Raw genomic sequence first — 17,691 nt, 5'->3', positions numbered from 1 at the left:
TATTCGTTGAAGACAGTTGAGAACCTTCGCATCTGTTCCTGCTGTTCTGTCCGAAGGGTTAAAGTTTTCTTCCCTTTGGCAGAAAATGGGGTAGAAAGCGCCCTCTAGCAGATGCTGCAACGAGCTCTCTTGACAGCTTCATTGATGTCTTGGGTTTTGGTCTAGAAGAGGATCAATTTCTCTTTCTTCAACAGATCCTTCCACTGTTTCACCACATTAGCACCTGTAATAACATCACTAAACTTTGTGTGGAGCCTTTTGCTTAGCCATTTATCAAACATCTCAATTCACACAGACGTCGTAGACTCCACATCCTCTAGGATGAGGTCGATGGTCTGATTCACTTCAGTTGAAAGTTCAGAATGTAGTCGGCTTTGTCTTTTCCCTTCCCTACAACTTTGGCAGGCTTGAGGTCAGGAGTAGGCTCTCTGATGGTGATGCCCTGAGCCGCTCGGACTGCTCTTAGCATAGCAAAAGGAGAAACATTCTTAGGAAAAGCATTCGCTAGAGTAGCTGTAGTAAGGCCAATAACCGTCTGATTAGCACTTCCTTCTATTACAGCAGCTTCAGACGCAGGCACAACTACCTGCGCTGCTGCAGGAGTAGCAGACGACTCCTTGGCAGGATATGAAGTCGTCTGAATAAATATAGGAACATTATCTTGACCAGCAGCTTCAGACGCCACTAGTGCGATAGGGGAGACAATAGTTTCTCCCCTGTCTCTTCTCAACAGGAACACCAACTAACTCAGCAGTTGGATCAGCAATGGGTTCCACCACGGGAACAACAATGGGGTCTTTGGCCAAAGAAAGAATGGGATTTACCTCGGAGGTCGTCTGACCAGCAATAATAGCATCCGTCTGACCAGCAAGAACAACCTATGTCTGATTAGTAGCTTCTGCAGACGCTGGTTCATATTATATAGGGGCAGATGCATCAACCAGCACTTCAACCATATGAGAAAACGAGGCTCATAAAAGAGAAACAACAACAACAGGTGTTTCCTCCGTTATGACCTTCTTTGGAATGGAGTCAACCTCCACAGTTTCTTCAATAAATGCCCACTTCTAACTGGTGGAACTTGCGGCAGATTCCGTCGCCGACTGCTTTCTTTTCATTGTAGGGGTCTTACGACTAGAAGTCTCAATGCACTTGGACAAAGTGGCCGACTGACCACTCGTTTGTTGGGTGGAATACGTAGACTTGGATTCCTTGACAATCTTCATCCGCGTAATATAGTTTATAACAATGGTGGTTGTCATAATTCTGCAAATGTTTATAGGTGCACCTTTGTCCACGGGTACCTTCGGATGTTCCAGAATCCAACTGAGTTGGACTAAAAAGCCCACACTCAAAGCGTAGAAACGATTTGGGTTCTTAGGCCCTAAATGAACGGAGAAACGACCAACAACTGGTGCCCAAGCCATGTTTTAGAAGTAAAAGAAGTGCGTCATCGCTTCAACTGGCTATAGCCAGGGTGATAAAAACCCCATACACTGTCTGTGTCACCAAATGCGATTCTCCCCACCACTGGCCAACTATTTAAGGTTAGGCAGCTACCTAAAGTCGTTCAAGAAATGCACAAACAATGTATCGAATAACCCAATCCTTCTTGACGTGAAGAGGGCGCTTAGAACAGATCTGACTAAGCAGCTCCCGCTGCCGTTGTGTACAATCGAGCAATGTAGGCGAACTCCTTGTGTCATCTTGCTCAGCCTGAACTTGTTTTCACATCAAATGGTGGACCATAGCGATTTTCGCATTTGGGCAGCATTCGTTTCGACTTTGTTCTTGAGGGGTTCATCGGGGAAGATGAACATCTTCAATTGACAGAGTTCTTATTTTCTTCGGCGTTCCATCCAAAAAGTCAGCGTTTAGTCTGCGATTAAGCGTTGTTATTTGGGTCCCGTTAATTTTTGTCAGCTAATTTTTTGCCAGCGTTCTGTGTCTGCGATTAAGCGTTGCCGTTTGACTCCCGTTAATGTTTCCATCAGCCGACGAAGGGCGTGGTACGCTTCCTGACTGTTGGATTGTTGAAGGGGTGCAACAACCTTAGGATGGCTTGGATATAGCGATTCCTTCGTGCTCCCAACCACACTTGATCACTAACAAATAATCCCTAAATCTTGTGTAATCCTTGAGTCTCTTTTTATTTTTAACTCCATTTTTTTTTATAGAAACAAATACCATATAAGATTTGAATCAAATATATTCTGGTTATTATTTTAACTAGCATTTAACCCCTGCATTTGCACGATTAATAATATAAAAAATCGTGAAAAAAAATTACGAATAACATTTTTAATTTTATTTTTAAACGTTTTAAGTTTATGGGGTCAACCCACAATCCGACCCAAATATCCATTTACTCAACATCATTATTATATATATATAGGAAAAAAGTTTACTTAGACGTATGTACTTGTAGAACTAGCTCACTTAGACGTATGTATTAATAAAATGTCATTTAAACGTATATATACTATCAAAAATTGGCTCATTTAGCCTCTTTTAGTAAACCATGATTAATTTTTATTTTTTAATTTATATATTTAATAATTAAATATTAATATATTTTCTCTCTCATTCCTTTTCATTTATTACTAATAAATGAATCCTCTATTTTTTTATTTTTTTTTATTATTTTTATATGAGCATTTAGAATTGATTATTTTAATTTTATTTTATATATATGAGCATTCATTATTAATTATTTTAACTTTATATTTTTTTTTTCTTTCTTATATTTTTTTCTTATATTCACATAGATTATTAATTATTTTAAAATTGTTTGATCTCAATGATTGAATATAACAATGAAAATCTTTTGAACAATAAAAATTCTTCAACACAAAAATAAATTAATTAAGAATTAAAAATTGGATAATAATAAAAACTCATTTATCAAACCCAAAAGAATAATAATCAAATATTAGAGAAAATAATGCACTTACTACTACTATAAGTCGTGAATAAAAATTAAATAAAAAATTATTAATTTCATTTTTGTTTATATTAAATTAAATAAGAAAAATTCATTAAAAAAATATTATAATAAAACATTATAAATAAGTTGTTAAATATTTTTCAAAAATGAGAATTTAAGCAATATGAGAAATAAAAACTAATAAAAAATGGAAGATAATATATAAAAGAGAAATTAATATTAAATTAATAAAAAAAATTAAGAATAAAATAATTTATCTGGTTTAATTAATGAAAAAAAAGGAGTGAGAAAATATATTAATATTTAATTAATAAATATATAAATTTAAAAATAAAAGTTAACCATGGTTACTAAAAGAGGCTAAATGAGCCAATTTTTGATAGTATATATGTTTAAATGATCTTTTATTAGTACATACGTCTAAATAAGCTAGTTGTACAAGTACATACGTCTAAGTGAGCTTTTTTCCTATATATATATATATTAGTTAGTTAAAAAATTGAATTTATATTAATGTTAAAACGTCCCGCGTTCATCAAATTTGGTGTTGAATTTAAAATATAAAGTCTTAGTAGCCTAGTTGATAAAAGGTTGTACTTGTTTTTGTTAGGTTGCAAGTTCGAAACATATCTCTAGCATTTTTTATTTTATTTTTAACCGTTTTAAATTTAAGGTGGGTCAACCCACAATCCGACCCAAGTATCCAAATTAACCACAACTCTCGACCCGACAATCCGGACACTTTAAAAATTAAGCATCATTATATATATATATAGATTAGTTAGTTAAAAAGTTGAACTTATATTAATATTAAAACGTTCCGCGTTTATCAAATTTGGTGTTGATTTTTAAAATATAAAGTCTTTGTAGCTTGGTTGGTTAAAGAGTTGTACTTGTTTTGTTAGGTTACAAGTTCGAAATATACCTCTAGCATTTTTTATTTTATTTTTAACCGTTTTAAATTTAAAGGCGGGTCAACCCACAATCCGACCCGAGTATCCAAATTAACCACAGCTCTCGACCCGGCAATCCGGACACTTTAAAAATTAAGCATCATTATATATATAGATTAGTTAGTTAAAAGGTTAAACTTATATTAATATTAAAACGTCCCGCGTTTATCAAATTTGGTGTTGAATTTAAAATAAAAAAATTTTTAGCCTAGCTGGTTAAAAAGTTGTACTTGTTTTGTTAGGTTGCAAGTTCGAAACATACCTCTAGCATTTTTAATTTTATTTTTAACCGTATTAAATTTAAAGGCGGGTTAACCCACAATCCGACCCCAAGTATCCAAATTAACCACAGCTCTCGACCCGGCAATCCGGACACTTTAAAAATTAAGCATCATTATATATATAGATAGATTAGTTAGTTAAAAAGTTGAACTTATATTAATATTAAAACATTCTGTGTTTTTCAAATTTTGTGTTGAATTTAAAATATAAAGTTTTTGTAGCCTAGTTGGTTAAAGAGTTCTATTTGTTTTGTTAGGTTGCAAGTTCGAAACATACCTCTAGCATTTTTAATTTTATTTTAACAGTTTTAAATTTAAAAGCGGGTCAACCCACAATCCGACCCAAGTATCCAAATTAACCACAGCTCTCGACCCGGCAATCCGGACACTTTAAAAATTAAGCATCATTATATATATATATATATAAATTATTTAGTTAAAAAGTTGAACTTATATTAATATTAAAACGTCCCGCGTTTATTAAATTTGGTGTTGAATTCAAAATATAAAGTTTTTTTAGCCTTGTTGGTTAAAGAGTTGTACTTGTTTTGTTAGGTTGCAAGTTCGAAACATACCTCTAGCATTTTTAATTTTATTTTAACCGTTTTAAATTTAAAAGCGGGTCAACCCACAATCCGACCCAAGTATCCAAATTAACCACAGCTCTCGACCCGGCAATCCGGACACTTTAAAAATTAAGCATCATTATATATATATATATTATTTAGTTAAAAAGTTGAACTTATATTAATATTAAAACGTCCCGCGTTTATTAAATTTGGTGTTGAATTCAAAATATAAAGTTTTTTTAGCCTTGTTGGTTAAATAGTTGTACTTGTTTTGTTAGGTTGCAAGTTCGAAACATACCTTTAGCATTTTTAATTTTATTTTTAACTGTTTTAAATTTAAAGGTGGGTCAACCCATAATCCGACCCAAGTATCCAAATTTACCACAGTTCTCGACCCGACAATCCGTACACTTTAAAAATTAAGCATTATTATATATATATATATATATATATATATATATATATTATAGAGAAGAATAATTAAAAAGATTATTTAATCTTTCTTTTCATTTTCATTATATAGATTTAAAATTTTAAAAAAATTATAATTTTTTTTTAAATTACAAAAAAGTTATATATATATAAATAAAAAACAAACTTAATATATAATAATAAATTTATATATGTAACAAATATATATATATATATAATTAAAAAATAAATATTAATAATTATAAAAAATTATTTATAATAATCTAATAATAATAAAAAAAATTCTTAATGTATCATTTTCTAATAGTAAAAATCTGAATAGAAAAAAATTGTAAAATATATTTGTTGAGGAGAGATAGTAAGAGAGAAATTAGACAAGAGAATGAGAGACCTGACATTATTTTATTTATTGGGTTCAATAAGATAAAAGAAGAAAGAGGGATAAATCTTATTATTTTTTCAATCAATCCCTCTCTCAAATTTCCTTCATTAATCTTTTCTCATATTTTTATGATGATATATATAATTTAAAATTTAAAAGATTGAAATTACATGTGTTTATAAGTGACTTTTCATTTTATTGGATATTAATGTGCCCTTTATTTGAAAACATTATATAAATACATATTTTAATATAATTATAAATTTTTCAAAATATATTTATAAATACTAGTTGAATTAGATTGTCTATTAATAGTTAATGAATAATCTGATATAAATTAATTATATGATTTTTAAAAGAGTTGTATACAAATTAATATTTAATTGTATTTTAAAATTTCGTTTAAAAGAATATATTAAGGGAAATTGGACGAAATGACCATAATAATGACCGCATTTTGGGATATGATCCAAGCTTAATAAAGTTTTAAAAAATGATATTTTCGATCAAAATACCTCTTCGTGTCACGCAAAACTTTCATTCTCGTGATGCGAAGATGTGGCCTATGAAATATCTAGAATGCCCTTAATATTTATTATATTTTCCCCTATTTTTTAAAAAAATTTCTTAGCAGTGAACGACGAACACAACTGACGGACAAAATGACACATGAGCATGCAATCTCCACACAACGACTTCTACGTAGGCGAAGACAACCATGAGCCACAAATTGATTGTTGCTCCTGAAATTCAACCTAGTGCACAAAGTACTACCACTTAGCAATGATGGAGGCATGTTTGTTTTCACCTTCCTCATAACTTTATAACCTAAGACTAAAACCTTACTGTTGTTGTTAATGAGTAATTTTGTCACAGAGTATGGTCGCGTCACAGAGCATGTTTAATTCATGGAACCATGATGCGATCGCGTTACGCCAAAGTTGGTCACGTCACACGAGAGTATTAGAGTTTGTTTCATGGAACCATGACGCTATCAAAGTATGTTTCATGGAACTGTGATGCGATCGTGTCACGACGAAGTTGGTCGCGTCACATTAGAATATCAGAGTATGTTTCATGGAACTGTGACGCAATCGCGTCACGCCAAAGTTGGTCGCGTCACGCCAAAGTTGATTTGATATTGTGATTAATTCTTTATTCTTCTATTGATTGTGAATACATTTATTATTTATTATTCTATTTATTGTATGTGTGTGAGTGTGTGAGTGTGTGAGTAAATATTAAGAATTCTATGATTCGCGTGGAATGAGAGGTGTGAAGTCTATTACACATACACGAAATGAAGGTTTTACATTGAACGTATCTTTCAGACTATATTGCAGACAAGGAGGGGTACTTAACATTGGAATTACTCACCATTCGTGTCACGCGACCATACAATCACGAAATTAACAAAATTACATCAACGCATTAAGAAACATTTTATACATTGGTTTCATGAATTTATTCATATCGTGCTCCTTATAAATTGTTTGCTCGCAGTCGTAGACGTCGGTTACCGAAGTTCGTGTGACGTCGATATGGTTTGACGCACAACACAAAGTACTCCCGATCGCGTCATGGGTCGTGTGATGCGACCAACTTTCGCACACCGCGATCGCATAACGTGACATGACACACTTTTAGTGTGCAATTTTATGTGATTTATGTTTCAATGGTTATTAATAAATTAAACATAATAAATATATTATTCTAAACCAAACATAATACGCTAACAACATCAAATATCATACCAAAATATGTCATAAATAAACCATGTGGAAGCTCAACAAAAACAAACAAAAATGTACATATACATATAACATTAATAAACAAAGTTGTAGGAGACTTTAAACTTTTCTTGGTATTCCTGTCATGACTTCCTTGTCTGCAATTGAGTCTAAAAATGAATTAAAGCTCTGTTTATCTTCTAATGGAGGCATCTATGGCATAAAAGATTCCATTGCTCACCGGATCTGGGAAAGATTCCATCTTTTTTGTAAAATCCATATCAAAAACTGCTCAGAAGTAAGGTAAAATAAGTTCGCGTTCTACCCTATTGAGCAATTTCCTGCTAGAGTTTCATTAAAAAATTTCGACAATATTTGCAAGACGGATTTTCCATGTAACTCTGTAGGAAACTGCTCAATAGGGTAGAATGAGTTCGTGAATAAATGAAATTCTATCGAAAAGACTCCATCGCCTAACATCGAAAACTGTTAGCGTTCTACACTAGTTGAGCAGTTTTCTGGCAGGGTTTCATGGAAATTTCTCGGCAATATTGCAAGACGGATTTTCCATGAAACTCTACAGGAAACTTCTCTTCTAAGGTAAAATGAGTTCATGAATAAATGAAACCTTAGCGGATATATTACAGTTTAGCCAGGGACGAATCTGTGTAGGGGCTCGGGTGGCTGAAGCCCAACCCAAAAAAAATTTTTTTTTTTTTTAAGATAGAAATAAGACATTACCCTTAATTTCTTAAATTTTTTTAATATAATTCATTTTTTTTATCTAATTATTAAAAAATTGTAAAACTTTAATTAAATATACTTGTTTTTTTCAAAATTTTCTAGTTATTATTTTAAGCCCACCCCAATTCGAAATCCTGGGTCTATCCCTGAATTTAGCGCTCTCTCATGTCATCTCTTTGCGTCACGCGAAATATTGGGTCTGTCCCTGAATTTAGGGCTCTCTCAGGTCATCTCTTTGCGCGAAAATATATTTTGAACTTGTACATGTTTAAAAGATATTTTTACCAACTTTATTCAAATAAAATCATTATTAGGATCATTTCGGCAAATTTCCCTATATTAAAGCCATTTCAATGTTTTAAAAATAAAATAAGATAGGTCCGAACAAAGATATTGAATAATGTATGCATTTTCTTTTATCAGTAGGCTAAAGGAGGGCAGGGTTTCCTAGGAAAAAAGAAGAAGGGATATCTCACAGAGAGGGAGATGGAGTAAAGGCAGGAGGAGAAACTGACCGTCGACCTTCAGTTTAAGAACGAGTTCAAGGGTAATTTCTTCCGTTCGCCAGATATAGAGAGATATATATATATGAGGAGTGGAGATTCCGATCGAGGAGAGAACGAGGGATTGAGCAGATGTAGAGGAGTTCTTACCCATCCTTATTAGTCACCAGAAAGTGAGTGAAGGAGAAGGCGAGATCGAGGAACTAATCGGTGCTCATTTTGCTAAAATCGGAGGCGCAATTTGTGGTGATTAGAAGACGCTGAGAAATCGAAACTCCTAAGTATCTATTATCGCTCATGAAGAACATGGTACAATGCTCCAGTTCCAGATCTTGTTGACAACGTTTTGTTCCGGATTTTACCAGAGTCTCTCGACTGAGCAGAAGAGGGAGCTCCAGTGTTGGAGGTTTCTTCACCTCCGAACTAACAAGCAATCAATTGGGAACTATTTTGGTTTTAAAGTCAGGTACCAAATCTTCTCTTTTGTATAGATTTGAGTTAGAAACGTGATATGCTTAAAAAAACTCTTGGATTAATTGACGAATGGATGAATGTTCTGTAGCTCTATCAAATGAGTCATTGACTTAGTTTACTGTAAAGGTTGATATGTTGAGGCTGTTTGATTCCATCTTTGAATGATATAAATTATTTGTAACAAGATGCTGTCACACAGTGGATTAATTTAGAAGTGTCTGGTGATTTGAATTGAAGCTTAACATGAATACTAGACCTAGGGTAGGTAAGAAACAAGTCTAAGCTCTGCTTCTCTAGTCTAATCCAAATACTTTTATGTCTCTAGCATTGGAGATTGAATTGAAATTGAATCAATCTGTTTGGTGGGATTGAAATGGGCATGATATTATGATGTTTGATAATTTGACTCGATAAAAATGATTGAGCATGATTAAAATTATATGATACTAATATCTTTTGAAGATAGGATGATAATTGTATGAATTCTAAATGTCTCAATCATTATTTGTTTGTTATGCATTTGATTGTTACATCTACTCTAAACTTAGGTGAAATGCATTTGATGGAAAGTGTTAGATCCTAACTCAAAGGAATATCTGAAAATCATAAAAAATACAAAAAGAGAAATAGAAAACCATAAAAATACCAAAAAAGAAAACAATGAATAATGTTGAAAAAACTGAATAATTCAAATAAAGGTGTGCAACCGTCATGATCCCTAAGAAGAGGGGTAAGTAGACAATATTTGAACAAACGCTATGAAATAAAAAAAAATTAAATATCATAAACAATAGAAAAGAATCCTAAAAAGCCATAAGAAATAAAAAATAAAAAGAAAAGTCATAGAAAACAATTTACTAGCCAAAAACTTGAAGTAGAGACTTTCTTCGGACAGACGTATCAGAAATAGCGTCGAGGCTCTTTCTCGTATGTAACTAAACACTGAATCCATTTATCTGTGTATCACACGACTTGTGTTTTCATTTTCATCCTCAGTTTAAAATAAATACATACGGTGGCAATTCTAAATAAAACAAGCTGTCTATTCTAACACTTTTCACCTTGTTGTGATTCATTATTTTGCTACATTGTAGAAGACACTACAACTATGTTGTTTGTCAACTTGATTTACTAACGTTCTGAAAACGAATAATGTATCAAGTTTTGATTTTCTCACTATTTTAGACAACTAGTGTTTCAAGTGTTGATTTTTCTCTCTTCTTTAGCTGACTCGTGTTTCAACCTTTTATTTTCTCAATACTTTACCCAAATGTTTGATAAGTATACTTTGAAAAAAAAGAATGGCTTGCTATTAACCATTAAAAATAACCCAAATAAAAAAATTATCTGATAACTCAATTAGATGGTGTTGTTTAATTGATAATGTTTAAAATAACATAATGCAGGAAATAAAGTTTACTAGAATCAGAGATCAATAGATGTTAAACATGGAAACCCAAAAAGAAAAATGATGACTATTATAGTAAGCAATTCTACAAAATAATTCAAACAGGAAAACACACATTAACACAGCAATACAAACTCCAAAGGAACGATGCCTACACTCATTTTAAATAGACGTCCATGATTTAAAAAAAGGCTCTTAACTTAGCTGTCCCACTTTCTAGTGGAGATTTGTTTGTTCCCATCACTTCACTCATAAGTCATAACCTTGACAAACTACTGACATTTAATATTTTCTTCCCCATCAACATCATTCTTGCCAGATCATCTCGTCAACTTCAATCTTCCTAAGGTTTTCTCCTAGATTTGTTATAATGTGATGTAGCTGAAAATGAAGCCATTATCATCCTTTTCGAAACCCTAAGGTTTTCTTAAGTTCCTCGTGACAGTATGTGTCCATCTACCTAGCCATTACGTTGAGAAATATTTGAATTTATTATGTCTTGTAGTTCAGCTTATGCTGGATTCTGTCACTATTTGGAATTATCATGTCTTATAGTTTAGCTTATGCTGGATTCTGTCCTAGTGATTGCATCATTGTTCCAAGATGCTTGGTGTAAACTGATAATACACCCTGCAAAATACACATAACAAATTAGATCACCATCAAGGTCCAGACTATTTAATAGACAATATATGGTATAATCTATTGATGACATAACATATTTGTTCAAGATGTAAATAACTCAAAGTGGTTTTTGAAATAAAAAATGTACAAGAAAAAAAATGTTGGAAGTATTCAAATGTACCATTCAAATGGGTTTTGACATGGTCCACACCTGTGGGAGAGAATGAACGGTGGGACAGGTAGGAGGCGGAATTGCATAGGAATGAGTTTGTGAATGGAGGCGTGGTGAGTTACCAAAAGGGTTTGGGAAATGGAGGTCTGTTGTCTGTGTTTTTTTTAATTTTTTTTTCCTTTTTTAAAGTTGAATGGAGGTCTTGGAGAAATATTTGGCATCCTACATGGACAAAATGAAACAAAATATTTCAGTTAGTTTTTTTGGTTAAAAAGGCTGATATCAAAATAATAGTACTTTAATGGCAGATATAAGAAACTCATACTTTAGGGGCAGAATTCAAAATTTGTTATACTTTAAGGGCTTATCTATGGAGTGTCCCTATTCTTTTATGTTGCTATTGTTTAAGAGAACGAGTGAGTGCCATCCGTGAGCTTACAGATGGGTGAAGTACTTTCACCTTCTTTCTCAAGTTGTAGCTCTGAATCTTTTTATTTGATGCTTTTAATCTTCTCTCTCATCTTGTAGTTGTTATTACGCTTGTTTTGCAGGCCCTAGTTGTGCTATCTTGTGTTTTCTATGGAATCAGTCATCTTTGAGAATCTTTAGTTAGATTAAGGTTAGCCCCTCTTCTTTCCTTTTTTCTTTCCTTACAGTACATGCACACTGTACACCCATATCAAAATGTTTTATGATGATGACATGACTGTTTTCTTCTGTAGCAAATTGATATTCCTTTTTAACTTGTCTATTTCAATTTTAAAATGTTGAATTGCTTGAAGTTGTTGTATGGCTTTAAAAGTATTATAGCACAACTTAAAAATTAAAATTCAGATAAAAAGATTGAATTGGCATGTCTAAAATTGTAGTCTTTAATGATATGCTTATAAAGGAGAAGTTGAAAACCACATATAGAGATAACTGCAATTAACAAAACTAATTAACTGCTAGTAGAAACAAACAAATAATAAACTGCTTCTTATAAATGTGAAAAAATCAATTATTTATTTAATTTTCTATACTAAATGGCGGTAATTTACTGTGTGATGTGACTAATGTTTTGATAGACTTTCATGGCAGGTAATGATTTGCCGTCCTTGGGACGTGTAAAATTGACTGATTTAATAGCTTCTGAAGGACTTCCATCGGATTCCTATAAGCTATCTGTGTCAACTTTATCACAGTCATTGGCTCAATATTCGGCTGCTATAATTCAATTACCACCTGCTGATGCTGCTATTTTGCGGTCCTGTCTGGAATCTTCGAGACTCTACTTCCATCAAAGGCCACATTACCCATCTGCTGATATGATCCATAATGATTCTCGTGAATGGTGCAAAACATCTGGATATAATGCAGATCCACAACTCTGGCAAGAGAATTATGATTTTAGACCAGGATTAACACCCACAGAGTTGAACAGTGCAATAGAACTTCCTCCTGCTGGTATGTCTGATGCTTTCTCTGTCCTAGGAAAAGCTTCAAGAGATATACTTGATGCTATAAGCTTCTATTTGAATTTGCGTAGCTCACCATTCATGGAGATTCTTGATAATGTTCCTTTGCGAAACCGAGAAGTATCATCATCAGTTCTTTCTGTCTGCTGTCATGCAAGGCCATCGTTTCAAGCCGGTCAACATCATAATTTGACAACTCAAGAAGATGGGCAACTGGTCATGTTTGCTGAGCATGAACATCATCAAGTTGATAAATGCCTCGTAACGCTTGTAAAGTCAGATAAGGCAGGTTTACATATTAGAGACTTCAATGACCAGTGGGTTCTTGTCGATGGTGACCTTGGTCCACAAGAAGCTATTGTTTATCCGGGACTTGCTTTATACCAGGCAACAGCGGGTTATGTTAGCCCGGCATTACAACGGATTGATAATGGTAGTCTTCAAGGAAGCATGTTTGGACGATGTTCCTTGGTTTTCAAGCTTATGCCAAAATCAATGGCCAGTCTTAATTGTTCTGAAATGAGAGCAGCTGGTCATGGTGTTGAAGCTCAGTTTCAGCATCCTATACTAGTTGATGACTTCATGCAGAGGTCACACCCCACTGATCAACTGTTTCATAGACATAATTTCCCCAATCTCAGTTTTACCACTCCTCAAGATGGTACGGCTTTATCTCCTTCCTTGTGTATTATTTTACATTTTACTATACTCTTGATTGTTACTCCTGGAAATAAGTAACTTCATAATACTTGAAAAAGGAAATCCTGCTGAAGGTAAAGAGATTTTCCATGCTATAAAAAAGCACCTAAAAAGTGTCTAATTTAGAAACAATCAATAGGAAAATACCCAACCTTAAACAACATTTTTGTTGTAATGGGGTATGTCACTGTTGAGATCCAGTTGAGGAATGAGACTTGGTTCTCACATGGGGGTTCTAGTGTGGTGTGTAATAGCTTTCCCTAACAACTAGCTTTTAAGGTGTGGTTCTCCCGAGGGTTATTACAATTGGTATCAGATCTAGTTCACTGTCTCGCAGGTTCAACATGATGATACAAGGGAAAATGATTATTAGGGTTAAATATAGTGGGGGAATAAAGTGACAGTTACAATGTAATAGTAGTATAAATAGAACAGTTGGTTGTTAAGAATAGTTATGAAATGATTTAGTTAAAAATTCTTATTAGAAATTCTCTCTCTTCCTTATTGTATTCTGCCTATCAGTTAGGGTTCTTTCTCCTTTCATCAATTCTTCACTCCTCATCTCAATATAATTCTTCTATCCTTTTATATTCAAGATTTATACTACTATATCAATAACCTTAATATTCTTTCCCCTTGTATCACATGATTACGCAGCGCTGAAATTACAATGTTCTCCTTGGGTAGGAGGCCTATCTCACAACCCACCTGCTTAGACGTCGGGGAGAGTGGTGGATTATCATGACCCAATTAATTAAGGAATGAGACTGATATGATAGAAAAATATAAAGAGTCATGTCTAATTGAATCAAGAAGAATGAAGAAATAGTACATCTAGTCTAACTTTTATGGGAAGAGGGTTGTTAGTTTTAAATTAGATATCTATATGATGAAATTTCAAGATTCTGTTTCCTGATTTTAGTTCTCACTCTTATCATCTTATGATTCTCTCTCTTCTTGTTTCCATATGTAATTCTCACCATATGTAATGGTTTTAAAGGGATGGGATACTAGAATACATGAAGGACGAGAAATGAATGCCTTAAACCCTTAGATGAAAAGCTTGGAGACAGCCCTCCATAGTAGATATAAAATAGATGATAGATAATGTGCTTTCAACTTTCAATTCAACAAGATAATCTAACATAACTATTCTCTACTTATATACTAACTCTACACTATGTCGTCATTGATAACACAGAGTGAAGCAATTATTTTTTGGAAGTAGTGAATCTAGGGCTCAGATCATATCTTTGAAGCTTCATAAAGTTAGCATATTGGACCGTCGCCTCCTTATCATGACCCGAGTAGTACTCATATCCCCATGGTGCCCCCTCATAACTTCTCTTGTCCTCATGAGGATATGACATTCATGTCATATGTCCAGAGGTTTTGTCGGAGGTTTCAAACTCTTTCATTCGTTCCCAAAACCAAACACCATGATGAACCTCCTGGGAAAGTCTAGTGGCTTGGTGATTTTTTTTCTTTCGTAGTGTTCTTTCAATGATGGCTCCACGATGATTGTTGCCGCACAATCTTTCACAACCCTTGATCGCTCTCGAGCAACATAAATCTGGTAAATGTCACGAACTTCTCCGTTCTAGAATGGTTCTCTCTTTAAACAAGAACAAAGACATAAGTTCAAATTAATACTGTCAACTTGGCTATTCAGAGTGCTTTTCGAATCTGCACCATCTCATATATGCATTTGGCGGAGACAGGGGAAGATGGTGCAATTTTGCGGGATTAACGAGTAGTTATTATTATCTAGTTGGTAGTTACTACTATTACATAAGCATTAACTACTAGTGTGACTATTTCCACTCCTAGATAGGAAGTTACCATTACCAGACCACTAACACACTAGTTTGATTATTTCCACGAAAATACCAATGTATTGAATATGAAATAGATGAGAGATAATGTTCCTTTCAACTTAGAATTCAACATATATAATAATCTAACCTAATTATTCTTTACATTATATATTAACTCTACTTAATGGCCTTATAAATATAGTGGTTAAATATCCCAAACCTATAATATAAATAAATAACTCGTGACCCCCTAGCATTTAGGATTTCTCTCTTCTGCTATATCAAGTTAATAAAATCAATTTTTTCTCATCTAATTCTTGTTTTGCCCTCTATAGAGCAATGTGATATAACAAGACAGAGAAAAGAGGGAGAGATCAGAAAACTTTCAATTAATTTCATAATATTAAATTCTAAAATTCTTCCTCTATTTATACTAATCTATCACTAGACCTCTTCCTGACTGTCAAACGTCCTATCTCTTTGACTTCACACTTCAGTTCTTGATTCAATTAACTGTAGCCCTTCCTCTCATATCAGACACTTGGATCCCATATTAAATTATTCGATTTTAGCACTCCAACCTTAACAACTAGCTTGCTAAGAGTTGTTAGTTGTTACATGCACTCCCATTACATGAGAAACATTGTGTCTCCCGTTTTATTGACAACTTTTTGATATCTGTAACATGTAGGATCACATAATATGTAGCTACTACCCTCGGGCCTTGTTTGATGACCTTATTCCATCCTAATCAAATCATTTTTTTTATCAATTAAAATACCAAATATGATCCTTATTTTATTTTTAATGGCATTTTATATATTAAACTCAGAGTATTTTAGTAATTTAATCAAACTAATCCATTTTTGCATCAACCAATATTTTTTTCTTATTTGTTTTCTAAATATCAGATTATTCTTTAAAAAAAACTTCATCAATCAAGCTCTTAGGTGTTATGCTTATGGGTTATCCTATAATAATTGAACATGCCAAAAAATGCCGATTTTCTGTTGAATAATAGCTTAAGAAGCTTCTAGTAACAGGTTCTTGGATGGATGAAATGCTGATTGATACAGGACCAATGAAGACATTGTTACGTCGGAAGAAGCAAAATGCAAGATGCAAACTTCTTCCCCCCTCAAAGAGGTTGAGGCTGGAGGCTCAGAGGGTTTTGAAGGAGCGAGTTCAGGATATTGCTGATAAAAAGGGGATCAAACTTAGATTCTGCACACTAAAGGAATGTGAGAGTCATATCCATTCAATTGATAGTCCTTGTGCTAACACAAGAATGGAGATTGGTTGGCCTCCAGGGGTTCCATTTGTTCATCCCCATGATCTTCCAAACAAGGCAAAGCTTGGATTTCTTGAAACATACGAACCTGGTTGGTCAGCCACTCATGATATGGAGTTAAGTCTGATAGATTCTGGACAGACTAGTCAACACCACCCAGCAAATTGTGCATGTAATTAAATTCCTTTTGTTCAATTTCTCCATCTCTAACATTTGGACAAGCATGTATCCATGACGATGTTTTGGCGTTGGCATGATTCGTGTTACTTGACAGGTGTCACTTGTATTGGCTTTTTCCTTTTGCAGGAAGGATTGAATGACTGACTTCCCACAGTACAAGAATATACCTCCAATGGAGAATTATAAAAGCTTCGACTTTCATCCTCGTACAAGACACTTAAAAGCAGTTGGTAGTGAACTTCTCTCTCCTTTGGCTAATTACAGAGCATAAAATTTATTTCCCTTTTCTTCATTTTTTTTCTTTCCTTTTTGTTTAGGTAGAAGCATCTCTTCAGCATTTACCTTTGTAAACACTTGAAAATACATATACTATGATTGGCTTGTCATGATATGTTTATTTGCCAAAAAAAGGGTCGATTTAACATCTATTAACATAAAAGGATATGTTTTCCTTCAAGGTAGATAGAGATGTCTTGGTTGTCTGGATATTAGGAATTCAAACTCTTTTCATCGGAAGATTGCACCAGGATCACTTAAGGAGTTGTTTGAAATTTTGATGTCAATTGCCAATTCAAATGCAGAAAGGAGAACAGAGAAGCTATGGTTGAATGCATTTTGTGGAATATTTGACTTGAAAATGACGAAAGGGTTTTTGTTAACTTGGCCAAAGATGATACTACCGTTTGGAGGAGAACTAAAGAAATGGTGAGTCTTCATTTTCTTTCAAGAGGATGAAACATTGATGTTTGATATGTGAATGTAAAGTTTAGTCAGCTTTATTTTATGTTTCTTTCCTTGCTTAGTGTTAATGTCCTAATTTTATCAAATAAATAAATCAAAGTCCAAATAAAAATCAATGTTTTTTAATATGTTATATAATATAAATATATTATTTTAGTAAAAGTTATAATGTGACTAATTTTATTTAATTATATAGTATTTTATATAAACAAATTGTTTATTACTTAATAGAGTACTTAAAATAGTTTTAAAACTTTTATATATGACTTAATTTAAGTCTATTTAAT

General features: G+C 33.2%; 1 protein-coding gene across 6 annotated transcripts; it reads left to right on the top strand.

Annotated features, from left to right (window-relative positions):
• Nucleotides 1-8,445: 8,445 nt before the first annotated feature.
• On the top strand, nucleotides 8,446-17,328 carry LOC124919640. Of its 6 annotated transcripts, none has more exons than XR_007097585.1 (6): nucleotides 8,447-9,007; nucleotides 11,771-11,838; nucleotides 12,287-13,337; nucleotides 16,236-16,655; nucleotides 16,790-16,893; nucleotides 17,245-17,328. XR_007097585.1 is itself a non-coding variant. In XM_047459931.1 (5 exons), coding segments are annotated over exons 3-5 (1,467 nt in total). In that variant the 5' UTR covers nucleotides 8,447-9,007; nucleotides 11,771-11,838; nucleotides 12,287-12,292; the 3' UTR covers nucleotides 16,792-17,328. The 6 variants fall into 6 exon arrangements, 4 of the variants coding, with proteins under 4 accessions (XP_047315886.1, XP_047315887.1, XP_047315885.1 ...); XR_007097586.1 differs by having other exon boundaries at nucleotides 16,981-17,328; XM_047459931.1 differs by having other exon boundaries at nucleotides 16,790-17,328.
• The last annotated feature ends 363 nt before the right edge of the window (nucleotides 17,329-17,691 follow it).

This window comes from Impatiens glandulifera, chromosome 1, assembly GCF_907164915.1.
Source record: "Impatiens glandulifera chromosome 1, dImpGla2.1, whole genome shotgun sequence".
NCBI lineage: Eukaryota > Viridiplantae > Streptophyta > Magnoliopsida > Ericales > Balsaminaceae > Impatiens > Impatiens glandulifera.
This window is presented reverse-complemented; position numbering and strand designations above follow the sequence as displayed.

What these genes read in the sequence shown, in the direction of transcription:
- LOC124919640 (XM_047459930.1), top strand. Translation starts at nt 12,293, where the DNA reads ATGGCAGGTAATGATTTGCCGTCCTTGGGACGTGTAAAATTGACTGAT. An exon ending in TTTTACCACTCCTCAAGATG is followed by an intron (nt 13,338 to 16,235) that starts GTACGGCTTTAT and finishes TTCTAGTAACAG; the next exon opens with GTTCTTGGATGGATGAAATG.